Source organism: Rosa chinensis, chromosome 2 (genome assembly GCF_002994745.2).
Source record: "Rosa chinensis cultivar Old Blush chromosome 2, RchiOBHm-V2, whole genome shotgun sequence".
Classification (NCBI taxonomy): Eukaryota; Viridiplantae; Streptophyta; class Magnoliopsida; order Rosales; family Rosaceae; genus Rosa; species Rosa chinensis.
In genome coordinates this window covers 58,944,652-58,966,295 of record NC_037089.1, presented here as the reverse complement: position 1 = coordinate 58,966,295, position 21,644 = coordinate 58,944,652, and the positions used below count along the sequence as shown (strand labels likewise).

The 21,644-nt window shown below is 44.0% G+C and overlaps 1 protein-coding gene and 1 pseudogene across 1 annotated transcript; one reads left to right on the top strand and one right to left on the bottom strand.

The window, feature by feature from the left end:
- Positions 1–21,644, top strand: part of LOC112184640 — a 32,404-nt pseudogene that overhangs the window by 5,484 nt on the left and 5,276 nt on the right.
- Positions 2,929–3,639, bottom strand: LOC121051292. Its single transcript, XM_040513495.1, has 2 exons — positions 3,310–3,639; positions 2,929–3,240 (listed from the first exon to the last, which is right to left on the bottom strand). The coding sequence occupies exons 1-2, from the start codon at positions 3,637–3,639 to the stop codon at positions 2,929–2,931; spliced, it is 642 nt and encodes a 213-aa protein (XP_040369429.1).

Genomic DNA, 21,644 nt, shown 5'->3' with positions numbered 1-21,644 from the left:
AAAATTTCGGCATAACCTCCCTTAAAAATGGATAACCCAAAATCCTGCGGAAAACCAAAATTCACTTCTAATCATCCAACCATAACTCCTGGAGCCACCCTGCTCCCAAATTCCTCCAAATCCGTCTCAAAGTTAAAAACATCATACATAATCTCCGAAAGGTACAAGTTACTACAATCACCAAAGTTAGGTCATAGACCTCAAATATAATACATATAAGTTGGGTCACATATCCCTTAGTAATCAGAGCATTCTAGGAATATAAATAGACAAGGAATACAGTAGGTTAACCAGGTAACCTACAGAATGTGATGGCGGAAGCAGGTGCGGTCACTATGGCTCACTCTCGTACACCGAGCAACAGTACTGCAATCTGGGCATTTGAAACCGAAGGGCCCAGGGAAAAGTATATAAAACGTTAGCGTGAGTGGACAAAAATAAATAATTGAAAGAAAAAGGGGTTTTATACTTTTCCACATTTATCTCAAAAAAAACTCCCGATGCATGCAATAATTAAGAAAAACCGACTAGCCCCGCTAGTCAAGAACAACAATGAAAGAATATGGGGAAAATGGGCTCACCATACGGGAATGGAGCCCCTCAGGCTCTGCCTACCCTCGACTGCCACTCACACATAGATTGTGCGAGGAGGAGAACTAATAACCTCAACTACCACTCGCACATAGATTGTGCGAGGAGGAGAATATCACCTCGACTACCACCCACGTGAGGAGGAGAAAGCTACCTCACTGCCACTCACAAACACAAAGTAAGTAAGGAGGAGACCTATTCACATGACCCGCGTATGGTGAGGAAGGAGATCGTCCAAAGCCAATAAATCTGTATAATTTCCCCACTTATCTCGCAAAATCGGAATCCAATATATAAAGACGTGACCCCGCACGCCAAGCTCATCTCAGGTTCAAATATAAATAGGGTATAAATTTCCGAATCCGCATAAATCAAAATCCTCAAATCGAGCATAATGAATCTTTATTCAAAAGTTCAAACCAATAAATCATTCAATAATCCAAACCAAAATAAAATGCTCGCTAAATAAGTTGATAAATCGATAAACTCAAGATTTGCGGAATATAATTTGCATGCATCAATTAAAATCAAAGGTCCACTCACAATATGCGGTCAACCCTGACGTCGCTCGTGATTCTCCTCGTATGGAGACTCCTCTCGTCCTGTACGAATAACAATCATAAATATATATAATTCACAGGACGGAACTTTAACTTTACGATACTTATAATTGGAAATTCAAAATAATCCCCCTTCCTAAAATCCGACTTCTCAACACTCTACAACATCCATCCTTAACACTCCATCAATATTCATTCATCGATAAATTAATTCTAGAGTGAATTCGAAAGAATTCCGGCGTTCGAATTCACGTAAATCGTTAATTATTCAATTTAAACTCAATCCGTAATTCCTCCGATTTCAACCAAACTTCATACATTACATTCTACAATCGTTATAGGGTATATGGGATTAAAACTACAATTTAAATGCAGCTCTACGCGCCACCACGCGCTACCTACAGTGGCGGAGCGTGGGGACCACGCGCCGGCGGCGACCTCCTCCGATGACCACCAAACTCCGGCACTAGCATCTACACAACAAGCCCAACCAACTTCTTAACTACAACATCAACGAATTTTACCTCGAAGTGGTCGAATCAAGCCGGTGAAGAAAAGCCCCGAAGCTTCAAGAACCCTAAAAATGGAGAATTGTCAATTCAATATCTACACTGCAAATTGGATTGAACTACCTTAGGGGAAATGATCACCATCAAAAACCGAACCTTCGATGCTAACCTGGTGGCCGGAGGTGGCCGGAATGGCCGGAAATCGGCGAAACCCCAAAACTGCAACCGGAGCAAACCTTGCTTCGATCCGGACTTTTATGGCCACAACTCCACAATCCTGGGTCCCTAGTTTCAAGAGCGGGTTGAGGTGCCCCTAAGGTGACCTGTTGCACGCCGGATGGTGGCCGGAAAGTGAGGAATCGGAGGGAGGAAGAAAAACCCGAAGGAGAAAGGGGGAGAGTCGGGGGAGAGGAGAGAGAAAGAGGGGTGGGTTTCCGGTTTTGGAAACCTACCCGGGTAACTTTCCCTATATATCAAAAATTTACCGTGAACAGTGATTTTCGTAATTCACTCATAACTTTTGCATACGAACTCCGATTTTTACGTACCACATATGCACGCACTCGGTTTAACGTCCTCTACAACTTTCATGAAGGAAATTTTCTCAAATTTTTAACTCATAAAAAGTCAATTTTTAACCACCCCCTAAACGTTAAAATTATAACCGCAAACGGTAACCATAGGGAATTCCATGCAACTGAATAACAAGGGTATATCAGATATGGGGTGTAACAATAGCAGCTGCGACTCAGATCAGAGGAGGATGTGGGTGAAGAGAGGAAGAGCACCAGCGGTACTGCCCACATCTTCCTTACCGCAACCAGATCCAGCAACTTTTAAAATCTGTGTCTCTTACGATTTTCAAAGCCACATTTGGCCTTATAATTGCGAATGTAACCATGTTGATTTGTTTTTGTACTGCCTTTGGCCACAAAGCCACTTTATGAATGAATGCTTCTTTGAGCACAATGCAAAAGTTTGCAAAAATAAAAATTGTTAGCCTGAATAAAGCCTCATGTATAGGCCATCATGTACATTCTTAACACAATTTGTCAAGGATAAACACGTATGAAAAAACTTAAAATTGGATAAATAAATTGCATATGGCCTCAACTAAGGCCTGAATAAATTGCATATGGCTTAACTAAGGCCTGAATATATAGAGCGTTGCCCCCCTAATGTTCATAGGTGAAGCAAATACACGAGTCGAAGGCCACAAGAAAAAAGCCTGAATATATATATATAGAGTTGATGCGAGCCGATGAAGATTATGTTTGCCCCCCTGTCTGGGAAAAAGGTTGGTCAGGTGGATCTTCGAACTCCCAAACACTAGGGTAGTATTTCTTCAAAAACCGCCCGTTCATGGGGTTGCGATGGATATCGCCATCCAAGTCTTTGAGGTGAAAAGCTCTGCGTTCCATGATACGGTGAACAGCAAAGGGTCCCTCCCATTCCGGAGTCCACTTACCGCGGCCGGTTAATTTCTCACCAAAGGGCAAAATAGCTTTCCAAACAAGGTCTCCTTCTTTATAACTACGACCACGCGTCCTCTTATCATAGGCGCGGGCAATATGCTGTTTCTGCATTACCAAATTATCCAAAGCCTCTAAGCGCTGCTCACTCAAATCTTCATGTTCTTGTCACATCACCTGGACGTAATCTTCACCGATCAAGTGATGTTGCTCTTGTACGCGTAAGGAATGAACGTTGATTTCTAGGGGTAAAACAGCGTCATGGCCAAACATGAGTGCATAAGGTGTCGTAGCGGTGGGATTCCTCTTGGACGTGCGATAAGCCCAAAGCGTCTCATACAAAGTATCGTGCCACTGTCGAGGGTTTTCTACCAGCATCTTCTTTAGCAAGGAAATAATAATCTTGTTGCTAGCTTCCGCTTGACCATTGGACTGAGCATAATATGGAGTGCTGTGGATGAACTGGATGCCGAAATCGTTGACAAGTTGCTCGACAGGACCTCCCATGAATGCTGCCCCCGGTCTGAAACGAGCACCTCGGGGATACCAAACCTGCAGATAATGTTACGAAAAATGAACTGGTGGATGGTGTCACCGGAGGCCTCCTTCAAAGGTTCAGCTTCGACCCACTTGGTGAAGAAGTCAGTAGCCACAATGATGAACTTATGTTGGAGAGAAGAATGAGGATGAATCATCCCAATCAAGTCCAATGCCCAGCCTCGCGCAGGCCACGGCTTAATTATAGGTTGCATGGGAATATTAGGGATATGCTGGACTGGACCATGTGCTTGACAGTCTTGACACCCTTTGGAGAATGCAATGCAATCCTTTAAAATGCTGGGCCAATAATAACCGTGTCTCCTGATGAGCCAGCGCATCTTAGGTCCCGCTTGATGGGCCCCACATATCCCTGTGTGTGCTTCACGCATTAATCGTTTTGCTTCGCGGCCATAGACACATCGGAAGTCTATGCCATCTTCTCCACGTCGTCGCAGCTCATCACCCCTGAGGAAGTAGTTTAAGGCGAGAAAGCGAATCTTCCTGTCCGCTGGGGGGCCTGGTCGCTTGAGGTAATCGATCAGCAGGATGCGCCAATCAACATCAATAAGTTCTAGTACCGCGACAACTGGATAATCAGGCGGATCAGGTCACATAAGCCATGAAGGTAGTGTGCGACGCTCGACTTTCAGAATACGCTCGCGAACCGCATACTTCAATTGAATGCCTGTGGCCAGTTGAGGGAGCTCGTTGGCTGCGAAATTGCGCTCGCGAGGGATGTACTCCAAATCGGCGTCATCAAATTGATGCAGAAGCTCAATGGCGCGATTCAAATATGGTACGAGCAACCAACTTACACATCTATATTTTTCTTGAAGCTGATTTATTAAGAGCTGAGAGTCGCCGCAGATCTGAACGTCCCTCACTCCCAATTCCAGTAAGACTTCTAGCCCAATAATAAGAGCTTCATATTCTGCCTGGTTGTTCATACATTTAAACTCCAGTTGGAAGGAATAAGAGAAACAGTCGCCAGCTGGATTTTCCAGAACAATCCCTGCCCCTGCTAATGTTTCAGTTCTTAAGCCATCGAAAAATAATACCCAGGGCTGCAAGGAGACTGTGGCTTGATACCATACTGCGTACTCCAGAATGCACGCCAAATCTGGTCGAGTTGTAGTTGCGGTCGCTATCTCTAACTCTTTCATTGCAGGTATATCCAAGATAGGATGATGTGCCAGAAAGTCCGCGATGGCCTGTCCTTTTATAGCTTTTTGAGGCACATACTGTAGCGAAAATTCAGAAAGGGCTAGTACCCATTTGCCAATGCTGCCTCTCAGAATAGGTCGCGACAACATGTATTTGACCAGGTCGGTTTGGGCGATGATGCAAGTAGTAAAGGATAACATGTAGTGCCGTAGCTTGCACGCTGAGAAGTACAAAGTAAGATACAGCTTTTCCATAGGAGTGTACCTTGTCTCGCAATCAGTCAGTGTCCGGCTGAGGTAGTAAATAGCATTCTCAATACCTCCCTCATCATCCTGAGTGAGTAGATTGCCAATGGAAGCTTCAGCTGCTGAGATATATAACATCAATGGAAATCTGGCCCTTGGAGGAACCAGCACTGGCCGGCTCGCCAGGTAGGTCTTAATTCTGTCGAAAGCCTCTTGATGTTTAGGCTCCCATACAAACTTGTTCTGCCCCTGTAGCTTCAGTAATGGCAAGAAGGGCTGGATTTTACCTGCAGAGTTAGAGATGAAGCGTCTCAGAAAATTGATCTTACCCAGCAAACGCTGTAATTCCTTCGTTCGAGGGGGAGACACGTTGATGACTGCGCCTGCCTTGTCTTCAGGGACCTCAATTCCTCACTGATGGACAATGAATCCCAGAAAATCTCCTGCTTGAACCCCAAAAATGCATTTAGCGGGATTCATCTTGAGCTTGTGTCGTCGCATTAGCTCGAATACCTTTCTGAGATCCGCGATGTGGTCCCCTCTCTTCCGAGATTTCACAACTACGTCATCGATGTAAACCTCTAAAATCTTCCCCAGGATATCATGGAAGATTAGGTTCATGGCTCTCTGATATGTTGCGCCAGCATTCTTCAGTCCAAAGGGCATGACCACATATTCAAAAACACCTGGGAACCCGGGACACCGGAATGCTGTTTTATGTCTGTCCTCTTCAGCGATCGGAATTTGGTGATATCCTGCGGTGCCATCCATGAAGGACAACAATTCATGTCCTGCTACGGCGTCTACTAACATATCCGCGATCGGCATGGGGTAAACATCTTTAGGTGTAGCGAGGTTAAGGTCTCTGTAATCTACGCAGACCCTCATCTTGCCATTCTTCTTTCGAACGGGCACTATATTAGATAACCACTGATTGTATTTGGCGACCTTGATAATGCCTGATTTATGCATTTTTTCGACTTCCTCCTTGACGAGGACTTGGGTTTCTGAATTCATTCTTCGCGGTTCTTGTTTCATGAGCCTCTTGTCAGGGAGTGTTGGTAGTTGATAGCAAACCAAGTCCGGTGACAGGCCGGGCATGTCTTCGTACTTCTCTACGAAGCAATCTTTGAACTCTAATAACAAATCAGTGAGCCTCTGTTTCTCACTAGGCTCTAGGTAAGCGCTGATAGCCACTTCCATAGGCTCATCTACTGTTCCCAGATTAACCTTTTCAGTAGGATCTCCGACTTTAGGAGGCGTATCGTCTAGCGCTTCTGGAGCAAGCTGAATATCTATTTCATCCTCTTGCTTCAGATCAGAAAGCTCTTCATTGAAGACCTCCAAGGTCGCGATTCGATCGTAGGCCTTTTTTTCCACCAAGTATGATGACAGTCGTTCGTATAGCGAGTGGAAGGCCTCTATTCCTTCCCCTAAGAGGTCGTAATCCATTAATCATTCAAGGGTTTAGGCACAGCATGGCCAGGCCTCTCTAAGCCTTCTTTTGCGAGCGCAAGCCCCCACTGTGCCAATTCAAAGGCCGTCACCCCTGTGGGGCGGCCTTTATCATCGATGCCACTAACCTGCAATGGAGTAATAGGTTCCAAATAGTACCTATCATCTAGATAGTTCGCGGAGACTGGGAATGGACAAGGATCCGCTTTGATCACCTCAGCTGTATCTGTCTCTCTGTTCCACATAATCAGCTCCTGATGAAGAGTTGACGGCACGCAGTAACTCCTGTGGATCCAGTCTCTGCCCAAAATAGCACTGTAGGCCGCATAGCAATGTGTTACAAAGAAAGCATAAACCCCCTCTGCTGGGGCAACCTTAATGCGTAAGAACAGCAATCCTAAGGTCTTTGTTACAGTTCCTGCAAAATTTTTGAGCATGAGGGATGTAGACTGGATTTTCTCCCTCTTGATCCCGAGCAAGTGCATGGTCCTGGTAGTGACGACACTAACGGCGGCTCCGGTGTCAATCATGATCTTACTTACTTTGATACCGCCAACCTCTGCTGTGATATATAGTGGTCTCACGTGTTGGACCATAGCTGGCGTCGGCTCGGAGAAGTTCATGAAGGGCCCTTTGTTCTGAGCCTCCTCCATCTCATAAAGGACAGCTTCTTCCACAGGTGTCGTGGCTGCTGATGTGATCTGCAACGGCTGCGCACTCTCTTCTTCAGCTTCCACACAATCCTGAGCAGCGATTGGTAGTGCATACCTGGCGGGGAGAACATAAACCATATTGCAAGAGGTGTCAGTCATATCCGTCTCCTCCATGTCGTCTTTCAAGTTAAGCTTGGGTTCCTCGACAGGGGTATCAGCATGGAACTGCTTAGCCAAACAATCCACCAGCGATCCTTCTGTAAGGCCTTTTACCTCGCATTGCTAGTGTTCTTGTACCAAGGAAGCCTGCTTAGGGGTTTCCGATTTCGGTTCCCTTGCCATGCGCTCATCTGAGGCAGCGACGACTATACTTTGGACCTTCTTGGGTCTCCACTGTAAGGTATCAACCATCTTATCCTTGCCCCCCAATCTCTCAAAGACCGAAGACTTGGCTTCTGGTTCGTCGCGAAATAACTTGCGCCTGACATGTGGTCGCCGAGTTGGCGAGCTCTCCTTTCGTACAATCGGAGGTGTTCTCTCCTCAGTAATCCTGCAAAAAACACTGGGCTTAGATGCCCCTATTAGCGAACTCGCTTGTCTTCCAAGGCTGCGGGGAGCCATTAATGGTTTAGTAGCTAATGCCTCCATTTCTCTCTGATACTGCTCAGGTGACTTGACCAGTTGTGAAGGCTTAATTAGGCCCTGGTCCAGAGCCTCTAGCACGCGCTTGGCTTCCCCAAACCTGCATTGCAATTTCCTCTTCTTGGAAATGCTTATTTCCACAGCCTTTCCCTTTTCCCTGGTATATCATTTACCTTCCTTGATAGTGGCGGCTGATGCAGGTGGGATGTAAGGTTTGGTCAACACGTCTCTATGTTTGTTTGTGGCCCTCTCTTCTTGTTTCTGATCAACTGCAGCTGCCCTAAGCTTCTTGAACAAATTGGAGTCCTTTGGGGATGACAGTAATTCCATCTTCTCTTTCTCTCTGGGGCTAGAAGGTTGATAGTTCCGCGATATCGAAGCCCACTTGACGGGCGGTAGAGAGCCAAAGCGAAATGTTTACTCGACCTCTTCATGCGATACTTGAATGCCACACTCTTCTTTGCATCGCGAGCATAGAACCACGGGCGAGGCTTGACTAAATGATTTAGCTCTCTCCTTTGCAGGTGGCTCGTCCGTGGCCGACTTTACATCTCAGTCCTTTGGCATCAACTCCAAGGTCGGTTTCCTTTGCCCCTGCTTGGTCCAATTCACATCGACCATATTGATCCCAGTGTCCGGGAAGGGGTCCAAGTCCACTAGTGCTGCCGCCGTGACTGGAGCTTCCACCTACAAATTGCCATTATTAAGCCATACCTGAATCTGGTCTTTGAGTTTCACACAGTCCGCGGTGTTATGATTCCACAAATTATGAAACTTGCAGTACTTCTTCCCTTTCAGCTGTTCTGGTCGAGGAAAAGGTCCAAAATCAGTCTTCACCATCTTTGCAGCGATCATTTCGTCTAGAATCTCATGCGCCTTGTTGGCATCATATGTATATGTCGCGAACTCAAGCTTGGTGAAGGCCACCGATTTGAGCTTGACAGGTTCCTTGGAAATTTTCAGTTGCTTCAAGGCTAGATTCTTTTTCCCGGTTAACTCGTAGGCAGAGATATCATTCTCCTCAGCCTCATCGTCATCCTGGACCACTTCTTCATTGTTATGATGGTAGTAAGGGTCATAGGTAGCCGGCTGGTATCTCAGGGCCGCTACGGTACGATGTTTTCCTGGTACGTATGTCCCTCTGGATGCATTCTTCCTTGCGTCTGTTTCTCTGAGGAGATGTTCGAAGCTGACCACTTTTGTGATGAGTTCTCCCATCGACTGAATCATGCTGCCATGCTGCTTCTTTCATTAACGTGGTTCCAAACCCTTGATCGCCAGCTTAACTAACTCTTTCTCAGGCAGGATGACGTTCAGCTTGGCTTTCTGGATCTGAAAGCTCTGAAGGTAGGCCACAGCTGATTCTGTAGGCTGCTGGGCCATCTGGGTGAGAGAAGCTAAGTCTACCTCAGGCTCGATAGTTCTGAAAGTTTCTCTGAAAAGCATTTCCATTGCAGGCCAATCCGCCACTGTTCCTGGTCGAAGCTTTGAAAACCATTTGAAAGCAGCTCCTAAAAGAGAAGTACCAAAGATCCTGCATTTGAGGATATCATGACTCTGGTACTGGCCACATTGTACCCTAAACCTGGCCAGATGTGTCGCCGTATCCTCGGTGTCTTCCCCTGAAAAAGTAGAAAATATGATATTCTTATAGCCCCTGGGAAAAGGTGCGAGCATGATATGTGGTGGGAAAGGTCCCTCATAGACCCCATCCGGCTGAGCCCTAGGGTTAGCCAGCCTGATCATCTCCTCTACCTCATCGCGTCTTACATATTTTGGACCCGGGGGAGGAGGTGGTGTCACCACAGTCTGGCGAGTAGCCTGCACAGGTATTGTTTGGTTTATAGCTGCCGGCCCCTCCCCGACATGTACAACGCGGGTGGTAGCCTGCTGCTGAAGAGTCACTGCTGGCATAGGCGTTTCCTTCAACAAGGCTGTTATCTTAATCGGGGTACCGGAGTGGTCAATCCCGTAATAACTTCCTGGTAGTTCCTGGTATACATTTTCTGCCCCGTCACTGTCGTACTGAACGAACGTAACGGAGTTGGATGTGGTTGCCACAACCCTCTAGGCCTGATGCTTCTATCTGGTGGCCTGTCCACTTGACGAGGTAGTTTTTTCCTTGTTGCCGCCGATAACCAGAGCTTGCTCTTTATTTTTCAATGGTGTAATAGCGACAGTAGCGGAGGGAGAAACAGTATTGCTGCTAGTCCTTTCCCGCTGATTTGGCGGCACGTACTTACCCGAACCAGATGGCTGGCCAAGAAAACCAAGGATTGCGTTAGGATCCCCTAAAGCCTTGTTCAACACTTCTCCCGCTTGGTTCAATTCTGCTCTTTGCATGGCCACCTCGGTTGCGAGGTTAGCACCATCCTTGCGAAGACCTGCCATATCTGACGCGGTCTGCTTGGTTTGGTTCGTGATAGCCTCCATGATTTCTCTTTGGCACTGATTCTGCTCGCTAGCGATACCTGCGGCATGAGCCCTTACTACGTTCTCTGATTGTGCGATCTGTTGTCTAGTATCCTCTGCATGTCGGGTAATGCGCTGATCTAGTTCGCGTATGAGCTGATATGTCTTCGCGATCTCCCTTTCAAAATCAGCGGCTATCTTCTTGCGATGATTTTCGATATTCTCCATGATGATTGCGAACCTTTCCTCGGAGGTCGGTCCCTCTGGAATAGGCTTCGCAACGAAAGCCTCTCTTTCTCCGCTCTCCACTGTGGTGGTGACAGTGGTAGGGCGAACAGACTCGCTGGCCTGATTAGTATTGACACTCTGACCCTCAGTAATGGTCGGGTGATTCTCTTCCCGTTCAGTGGACATGTTGGGTAATTGGGAATGACGAGAGAATCTTTGAGTCACTTGTTCTTCAGAAAGACCACGACAGTCCGCACGAGAATGCGGTCTGTAACTGGAGGTCTTATGCTTTGAGCAGTTAGCGTAAACCTTTTGATAAGGGTTTTCCCTAGACTTCCCAATGGTTACGGTCAAGAAAAGACACTATTGCAGGTCCCACTGGGCGTGCCAAAATGTTTGGCTCCAAAACCAGTTGGTGTGCAAACTGTCTCTTTTGAGCGTGTGCGCAGGCGTGCCAGCACCGTGAGGTGTAGTTGTCGGGGAGTCCCTTGACCTGACTTCTTCTTCAAGCATTGTGGATAAGGAGAGCACCAACCTTGCCACATGATTCTTCTCTAGCCTTTCGAGAAAGGACTTATTGCCTTACGGATAAGGGCTTTGGATGTGATCTCTTCGCGTCACCAAATCGATACTCAACGTTGTAGGTTGAGCAGAGCAATAACTGGGAAGTTTGGAGAAAGCATGGGTTTTGCTAAAGCGTGACTTTAGCTTCAAGGGGTTGCGAGGGCGTTACCCTTGCTTCGCTGGTAGTATCGATGGCAGTAGTACTGCTAGTTGGCTCGGAGAGACTAGGACTGGAAGTACGGTCGCCGGGTTTCAACAAGGTTGAAGGTTTGCTCCGGGGAGGCTTTGTAATTGCTAGGATTGATTGATTCGAGAGAGGTCCTTTACTTTACTGCTTAACCCTGTATTTATACACCTAGGGTTTCGACTGCTCCTTGCCTTAGAAGGATTATTAATTGAAGTTTCCTATTCAATTTCTGCTACTCGATCCCAATAAGGTTTCGTCTTCCTTATGGATCACGGAATGGGCGAAGCCATACCCCAAACCCGAGGAGGCTTATTTTTGGGCCGCAGGTATCGGCCCACTGGATCAAATCCACCAAAGGATCTTGCCAAAAATACTTTTGGGCTCAAACAGTAACAATGAATACTTCATCCACAGTCGACTTTGACAAACACAACAGATACCAACCAGCATCAATTGTCATGAGCACAGCTGCCACATCACGAAATGCGAATGTTTCCTTGAATTTATGGTGGGATCCTCCTATTGATGCAAACGATACAGAATATTATGTTTACATGCACTTTGCAGAAATTGAAAAGCTCCAATCAAACGAGTCCAGAATGCAGTACATTACTAACCATGGAGAGCTCTTCCAGGAGTCATTTGCTGCTAGTTACTTGTATACCACAACAATTTACAGCATTAAAGGTTTGAGAGGAGGGCAGAACTTTTCAATCATCAAGGATGACAACTCTACCCTTCCACCCAGTATCAATGGACTTGAGGTCTACACACTGAAAGAATTCCTAGAATTAGAAACAAACCAAGTGGATGGTGAGTAATTCTTCCGAATTACCTTAAGATTAATTTCAGCACTATATACGTACTGACTTTATATTTAATTAATTCTTATGTATATGGGATTCATTTGATGTGATTTCTTTGTTTACTGTGAAACATATTAGTTGAAGCAATCACATACGTCAAGTCAGCTTATGAAATTACAAAGAATTGGCAGGGAGATCCATGTCTACCACTAAACTACTTGTGGGAAGGCCTAATATGTAGCTATCCTGAAAACGATTCCCCAAGAATCATTTCCTTGTAAGTATATATATATCGATTACAAAAGATTCAAGTTTAAATATGTCTTAGTGATCAAAGAAGTAATCGAACATGCATGCAATCTGCACTTCTGCAGGGACTTGTCATCGAGTGGATTAACAGGAGAGATTTCTCGTTCAATATCCAATCTCGCAATGATACAAATATTGTAAGTGTGTGTGTGTGTGTGTGTATCTTAACAAGATGACAAGGTAAATACGTACCATAAGGTTAAAACTTAAAATCCATTTGTATACTCAACAGCTGATAAATGAATTAATTTCAGGGATTTATCAAACAACAATTTGACAGGGCCAATTCCGGACTTTTTGTCTCAATTGCCAGATTTAAATGTCCTGTAAGTTATCAATCAGAATAGGCGTAAATTGCAAATAAATCCTTCGCTTGCAAGCATGGTGATAGATAATAGTGCTTGATTTAATTACCCTGGAGAAAAAGAAAAACAAGTTCACAGGCTCACTTCCACTAGGACTCGTTGATAGATGGAAGAATGGCCTCCTATCAATAAGGTGTGCTTTTTGGCCTGCTTCAGATTTTTTGTTGAACTCATACTAAAGCTGGCCGTTTTATGTTTTACAGCTAGCGCACTTAGAGACTTAGAGTGATTATGTAGATGCATGATCATGTATTCTCATACAAATTTACATATTATTGAAAATTATGACATCGTAAAATCTAATAATTGAGGAATTTTAACTACTTAATTAAACTCTAACTACTGTTACTATCAACCATTTTGATGTCAGTTTGTGTGACGACCCAAATCTAGCCGGAAATGAATCTTGCACAACAAAGAAGAAGAAGAACAACAACAACAAAAGCATTAACCACTGCAAGTGGCCTAGTGGTTATTGCCTAGTTGGGTGTGCTCCCCAACCTAGGTTCGAACCCCGAAGCTGTTAAAGTGGTCAGGCACTGTGCTGTAATGCACAGTTGGAGCATTTCACATGCGCCGAAGGGGTTTATCTTGGGCCTAGGAAGCCTTTGGGTTCCCCTTGACAAAGTAAAAAAAAAAAAACAACAACAAAAGCATTATTCCAATAATTGGAGCTATTGCCGGAATTTCAACCCTCATTATAGCTGGAGCAGTTTTCTTTTGTTTCTGTAAAAGGAAAAGACAACATGGTAAGCATATATAAGTGCTGAAGTTTTAATGAAGATTGAGGGTCTTATTACATAACATGAACGTGTAGATCTTGATTACATGATCATAAGACTTTTTTCGTATATATATTAATATATATGTCCATTAATTGAAATTGCGATTATGATGATCTTAGTAGCTACAATCAATTCAAAACCCAACCCTGGATCAGTGGAACTCGAGCAAAAAAACCGAAAGTTTACATACTCTGAGATCCTCACGATCACAAACAACCGAGAAAGGGTTCTTGGCAAAGGTGGATTTGGAACTGTTTATCATGGCTACATAGATGACAAAACTCAAGTAGCTGTCAAGCTGCTTTCACCATCATCAAGTCAAGGACTTCAACAATTTCATGCAGAGGCAAGTTTCTGAAAATAAACTAATGCAGTCTTTTCTAACTTTAATCACTAGCTTCATACATATGCGATGCACGTGTATGCTTCTCCAATTTCTTTATATTTATGTTTTTCTGCCTTTTAATTTCTTTTACTACGATAACTATGTTAGTGTTGAAGGAAAACCTAATTTGTGTTTAGCCCAAACTCTAGGTTACTTGACCTAGTGGTAATAGGATTTAATTAGAAGGATCTAGAATCCTAATCAATGTAGAATTACTTTCCTTGTATGATTGAGATTCTATGCATTGTAATTCTCTATATAAAGAGGCCCCTATTATCAATGAGAATACACAGAAATTTTCTCCCAAATTCAGTTTCTCTACAACACGTTATCAGCACGAGCCCTAACCCTGAAACCCTATAATCATAGCCTTCAAATCCCAGAAACCTCCGCAGCTACAGTAACGTGCTACAGTACTTTCCGGTTGCTACAGTACCCCCCTGCTACAGCCCCCCAGCGATTTTTCCGACAAGTTTCCGGCCGACTTCCTGAGCCTTTTCCGGTCAACTTTTTCGGTCAGCTACAGTAACTTCCGGCATCTACAGTGCTTGCTACAGTACTTTCGGTGACATTTTTCCCGGCCATCTTTTAAGGTAAACTTTTCTAAAAGTTCCCGTTTTTGAAGTTTTTCTTTCAATTTCTTCTTCTTTTCTCGGAGACTTCCAAAATCCCTTCTTCTACCCCCCTTTTCTCTACATAGGGGAGACCAAAAGCCGAACTGTGGGGGTTCGCGCTCACTCCAAGCTTAGAGCTTGTAGAGTCCTCCAAACTTAGAGTTTGTTGAGAAGTTATGATCGACCACAAACACATCATTGTTTCGATCTAATCCAATATCTCTTGGAATCTAATTTCTTGGAAGCGACTACGCTCGGAAATTCCTAATTTCTTGGAAGCGATTACGCTCAGAAATTTCATATGTTTTCGTGGTAGCCTATTTCGCTCCGAAACTAACCCTAATTTCTTGTTCTCTTTCAGGATGAGTAACCTGAACAAATTGGACTTTGCTCCATTGGGAACAACTGGCTCTGGATATCACAGGTGGGTTCGTGATATCCGCCAGCATCTCAAGGCTGATAGAATCCTGGATATGATTCTCGAGCCTAGCCAGGACGTGCTAACTGTTGAGCAAGCTCAAGCTTTGGAAGCAAATAGAGCAGCCTTAGAGGAAAATAAGGCGAAAGCCATCATCCTAATGACTCGTCATATGGATGATTCGCTCCAGTACGAGTATATGAATGAAGAAGACCCCAGAAGGCTGTGGGTCTCACTCGAAGAAAGATTTGGCAACGTCCGTGACTCCTTGCTTCCTGACCTAGAAGTGAGATGGCATAGCCTCCGCTTCTGTGATTTCAAGTCAGTTCTTGACTATAACTCGGAAGCACTTCGCATTAAATCCTTAATGGAATTCTGTGGTAAAGAGATCACAGATGCGATGTTGATTGAGAAGACTCTCTCTACCTTCCCCGTCTCTGCATTGAGGGTTGCTAAGAACTATCGAATCGATGTAAATGCAAGACGGATCACAAGGTTTCATGAGCTCATTGGAGCTATGAATGTCGCTGAAAAGCATGACAATATCCTTGTGAATAACTATAATTCGAGATCCGTGGAAACAGAGCATATTCTGGAATCCAATTATAGTCGCACCTCTAAGAGAGGGCGCCAAGAGCAAAACCCTAATCTTAGGTATACTTCTGGACATTCTGATCCATATAATTGCTCTACTTGGGAAGGTAACCGCCAAAATAGGCGAACACGGAACCGAAGAGGTAAACGAGGAAAGAGAGAGGGAGGCAATGCCTCTGGCGATGTTGGTGGCGCCACCAACACTAAGAGCCATCTAAATGACGCTTTCAAAGCGCCTCAATCAATGGAGTTCGAGCAAAGAGATGTATGTTCTCGATGTGGAGTGTCTGAGCATTGGGCACACATTTGTAGAGCTTGTGAAGAACTGGCCACCGCCTACAAAGCATATTGTGAAGCAAGAGAAGCTCACTATGTGGAACAAGAAGATCAAGAAGATGATCTAGAGTGAAGGGTTGAAGACTACAAATCTGGCTGGGATCAATAGATCGCCAATTCTGTTTAAGTCTTTATTTTCAAGAGATGTAGGCGATTGCCATATTCCTTTTTATTGGATTAGATTTTCTTTAATCATAGAAACAATGATGTATTCCGTTGGCTTATGAATACAATTTCGAGTTCTTTTCATTATGACTCAATTTTGATTCTGAGCATATGACTTTGTGACTACGATGGCTAGACCATCAGTATTAATTCAAGGACATGGAATAGCCCAAGTTCCACTTGCCAAATGGCACCTTGATTACAGTTGTCACAGAAACTCTCTACGCTCTTAGGGCAAATAGTACCCTATGAATAGCCAACGAATTCCATGCGAAAATGCATGTAGAGAACGGAAATGAGTTCCTTTGCATTACCTCTAATGATTGCGAACAAAGACGCATCTTAGGGAAGTTTATGTGTCTCTCTAGTGGACTCTATGTCACTATTCGAGCTATTAAATCCAATAAAGTTATGAGAGAAGATCTCTTGGATTTAGACACATATTGGCTTTGTCAGGACAGGACAGATCATCCTAGTCATGATATGATGATCCGTCTACAAAAGACTTCACATGGACATCATTCCTTTTGAGCAACATGAAGCAAGATGCCGCCATAAATGGCACCAACCATGGGCATAACGCCATGGTTGTTCCTCCTTGTGGCCATGCGCCATACATGCTAATTTCCATGGCTCCCACGCCATGATGGGAGATGTAGTCACACATTTTGCTTCTAATAGCGCTACAGACGCTTAGGCCTAACCAAAACCCTCATTGGTTGCTTCTATGGCCTCTCGCTCGTTTTACAAAGCTCATTCCTTAGGGAAATTAGGACTGAGACCGTCCTATGCAAAGGATATGACAATACTCATTCTGTTCTTACAAAGAATCCGTAGGGATTTTGTGGATTGATTCAACCAACTTGCGGACGCTTAAATATTTCATGATGTTGGTTGACACGCTAACACGCCGGTCACGTGTTGTGCCATTGTCCACCTATAAATGCTACTTATGCTACACTCCTAGCACATATCATGTGACAACGGGCTCACTCCCCGAATCATCCTATTTAGTCAATTGGATTTGACTATGCTAGAGAGTTTACATCGAAAGACTTTCGATGGATATTGCAATGGGTTTGATGTTGGACATCACATTCCCATGTACACACCCAATTGGTCTCACGGAAACGACTACGATGGTAGTTCGAACATTGGTAATGCGCACCAATCTTATTACATCCGCTTGGGGTGATGCGATATCGCATGCAGCCATGCTAATTCGTCTACGACCTACCGCCACTCAATGTACCTATGCGTTACAGCTAGTGACTGGGTACACGTATTTTGTACTTACGCACATTTGAGTGAGCCATTTATGTGCCACTTGCGCCGCCACAGCGCTTTATGATGGGTCCTTACAGACGAATGGGCAACTACGTTGGATTTGAGTTTCCAACAATCGTCCGCCACTTAAATGCCCTTGCTAGGCGATCTCCTTACCGCTAGATTTGCGGATGTCACTTTGATGAGACAGTCTTCCCGTCGTTAGGGGGAGATAAGAACACTTATGTTCAACAGGAACGACAGGAATTGTCGTAGTCTGTCCCCACTATGTCTCATCTTGATCCCTGTTAAAGTGACGAGATCACACAATTATGCTGCAAACATACCTGCAAGGAAGGACGTCCATACGAGAGGACGTAAGCGCCACCCTACACGGAGGTAGGCATGGCGCCAATGCCAAAGAGAGTGGCACTTTGGCGTTACAGGCCCTGGCCCCAGCTAGGATGCGTGGGAGGCCCGTGGGTTCGAAGGATACTTTGGCACATTCCAATCCTTTAATCATCAAGACTCACAATCCGTCTCATGAGTATCTTCCGGGTTATGGTTATCGTTGGGGGACGCCTCAACGTCAAACCCTATTCCTGAGAATATAGAGCTCTATGAAACTTACACTAGTGTACATGAGACGTGGGATAGAAACTCCATCATAATTGATGATGTAGTTACGCATTTTGTTGCGCATGAGTTTGCTAAGTCCGATGATATCGAACCACGCTCCGTTGATGAATGAATGCCAACGTAGAGAGTTTTTGGCCTAAATGGAAGGTTTTCGAGCTAGAGATGCCAACACCTCCTAACATAAAACCTGTTGACTAATGGGTCTTCGTTAGAAAGCGTAATGAGAAAAAGAGATGGTAATCTCGCCTTATGGCGCAAGGTTTCTCACAAAACGCCCTGGAATCGACTACGATGAGACATATTCTCTCGTAATGGATGTCATTGCACTCCACTACCCTGTCAGTTTGGTAGTTTCCGAATAACTGAACATGCAGCTTACAAATATGGTCACTACGTATCTCTATAGGGATCTAGATACGGAATATACATGAAGGTTCATGGTGAACTTCATTTACCCAAATCAAGTGGCTCTAGACCATGGAGCGCGTTTACAATGAGGTTGAAACGCTCACTAAAGTGACTACTTGATTGGGAAGGGATATGCCCACGCGTTTCTATGACAAGTTTCAGATTCTATCGCGGTTCATGTTGGACATGATCTTCATTAGAAGCCTTTAAAGAGTTAAGGGAAACCGCTGAACACTTGAAATCTGTAGTTTGAGATGAAGGATTTTGGGAGAACACGATTATGTCTCGGTTTGGAACTTGAGCATCGTGTCGATAGATGCTTAGGCATTTTGACAAGGTCAAGCCTCCAAGCACCCCCATGATCGTCTGTAGTCTTGATCCTGAAAAGGATCCTCTTCGTTCGAAGGATGATGACGAAGATGCGCTAGGGGCAGAAATGCCCTAGTTAAGTACAAAGGCGCATTATTGTACTTAGCTCAATGCACAAGACCAGACATCTCATTTACCATGAACTTGTTAGCTAGATATAGCTCTGCGCCAACGCGACGCCATTGGATTGGTGTAAAAGATATCTTTCGATACTTGAGATGTATGAATGATATGGGCTTGTTCTATCCCTACAAAGAGATGATGGATTCGGACCCATCACACACCAGGTACGTCGTCAACGCTGGCCTGCGTTCTCTATCCCCATCCCAAAACGACATGTGTTTTGGAAGGTTTTGCTGATGTTGGGTATCTCTCTGACCCACACAAAGATCGCTCCCAAACTGGTTAAGTGTTCACCATGGGAAAAGATCGTGATATCTTGGAGGTCTACAGAACAGACCGTAGTCGCTATATCTTCGAACAATGCAGAGATCATTGCTCTTCACGAAGTGGTTCGTGAATGTATATGGATTGGATCCATAATTACGCATGTTCGAACAATTGTGGTTTGAAGTCTACCACAGATGAGCCTACGAGCATTTAGGATAATGCTACTTGTTTTGAACAAATGAGGCAAGGCAACATCAAAAGCGACAACACCAAGCATAATCAGCAACAACAGACACTCCTCGAGATCAAAGTGAACTAGGTTCGATCTGAGGACAATGTGGCAGACTTGTTTACTAAATCATTGCCCAAATCCACGTTCGAGAAACATGTGGCAAGAATTGACTTGCCAAAATTATCTGAACTCCCATGATCGTAGTCATCAGGGGGAGGTGCAGACATCAGGGGGAGATGTCTACATGTTCGTCTCGAATCGTGAAGGGTGTGTTGTGCTCTTTTTCCCCTTCGACCGAGGTTATTTTTGTCCCACTGGGTTTTTGTTACTTGGCAAGGTTTTTAATGAGGCAACGAGAGAAGCACCGCGTTTGGGCAACACAAGGGGGAGTGTTGAAGGAAAACCTAATTTGTGTTTAGCCCAAACTCTAGGTTACTTGACCTAGTGGTAATAGGATTTAATTAGAAGGATCTAGAATCCTAATCAATGTAGAATTACTTTCCTTGTATGATTGAGATTCTATGCATTGTAATTCTCTATATAAAGAGGCCCCTATTATCAATGAGAATACACAGAAATTTTCTCCCAAATTCAGTTTCTCTACAACAGTTAGATAATTTCATTATAAGTTTTTATTTTCTAGACTAAATGGTATTTTAGACAATTCACATTTTGATGAAGTCTCTGATACCAAATGAATAGATAGATATGAAATTAAGACAACGCGTTTGTGAACTCTTAAAATTACAGGTTCATCTTCTTATGAGAGTTCATCATACAAACTTGACTAGCCTCGTTGGATATTGTGATGACGAAATCAACAAAGGGTTTGTTTACGAGTACATGGCCAATGGAAACTTGCAAGCATTTCTCTCAGGTTTGACTGCAATGGACAATTAGTCTTCTGCTGAAACATTCTTGCATCACAATGGGATTGAAGTTGCCTTTTAATTATTATGACACAAATAACTAACCATGTCCCGTTTTATATTTGAATGAGTTTAGACAAAAGTTCGGATGTCTTGACTTGGGAAGGAAGACTTCAAATAGCAACAGAATCTGCACAAGGTCTGCAACTGACTGATTTACATAATTCTTTGCTAACTAGAATCTTTGAACTTATTTTTCTTGAATTCTTTCTTTTTTTAACTTGTGAGAAATGGCAATCATAATTCTGAATTGCAGGATTGGAGTAACTACACTATGGTTGTAAACCACCTATGATCCATAGAGATGTGAAATCAACAAACATCTAACTCAATCAAAAGTTTCAAGCTAAACTCTCTGATTTTGGCCTGTCAAGAAACTTTGCCCCAGGTGATGAGACTCATATAGTTACAGGTGTTGCTGGGACTCCTGGCTACCTGGCCCCTGAGTAAGTTTTTTCTATATAGCTCTGTTTTTTTTTTTATTGCTAGTGTACATCCCGAAATTTTGAATGCCAATTATTGCCCAGTGCCTCATTTGTTTATATGAGGCGACTCTTGGTCTAATTAGTATCAAACATTTATAATATTCTAATTCTCAGTTAACTGTTCATCGGCTTATGAACAGTAACGGCTCCAGCCGAGCTGGTAATGGATGAAAAGACGATTTTCTCCCTACTTCATATCTGTTGCCTGACACCTGCCTACCTTTTCAGAGCTCTTCTTCACTCCACACAGAGGTAGAGAGAGAGAAAGAGTGAAGGGAATTCATTTTCTTAGACACCTGGGTTGCTGCTCAGTGTGTGCTGTTTCTTGCTTTGACACCTGGGGTGCTGCTCAGTGCTATCGTGTCTATGCTACTTTATTCCACCGAGAGGTAGATAGTGAAGGAAGTGGTGTTGTTTGTTAGCATGTACATACGAGTCTGATTCCATTTTCCCTGTTACGCTGTTTGCAGAGGATTGCGCAATCGGTTGCGGGTAATTTCAGTTCTGATGATGCATGTCATGATTGTGTCTGTGTTTCTTCGATTTAGGATTTCTTTGTTGGGTGCTCTTTGGATTTACAGTTCGTCAAATTTGATTGGGGTTGAAAGAGTGGGTTTTCGTGATGAGTTGAAAGAATTTTGATTTGGGGTTTTGGTGATGCAGGGGTTTCTGGGTTATTGGCTCAACCTTGAGGTGGAGGTGTGTTGAGACAGGCAGGAGAGCTGCTGTTTCTGGTGTTTGAGGTGTGGCCTGAAACATCCAATTCCAGAGTTATTGTTCATGCATGGAGACTTAGATTGCTTTTACGTTCAAGGTTCCTTAATTCTCCTCTCTCAATTTTGTCTGTTGTGATTGTAAATTGTTCCTATTAGGGTTTGCAATTGAGTAAATTGGCAGAGATGAAATTCCAATTTAAGAGATAGATGC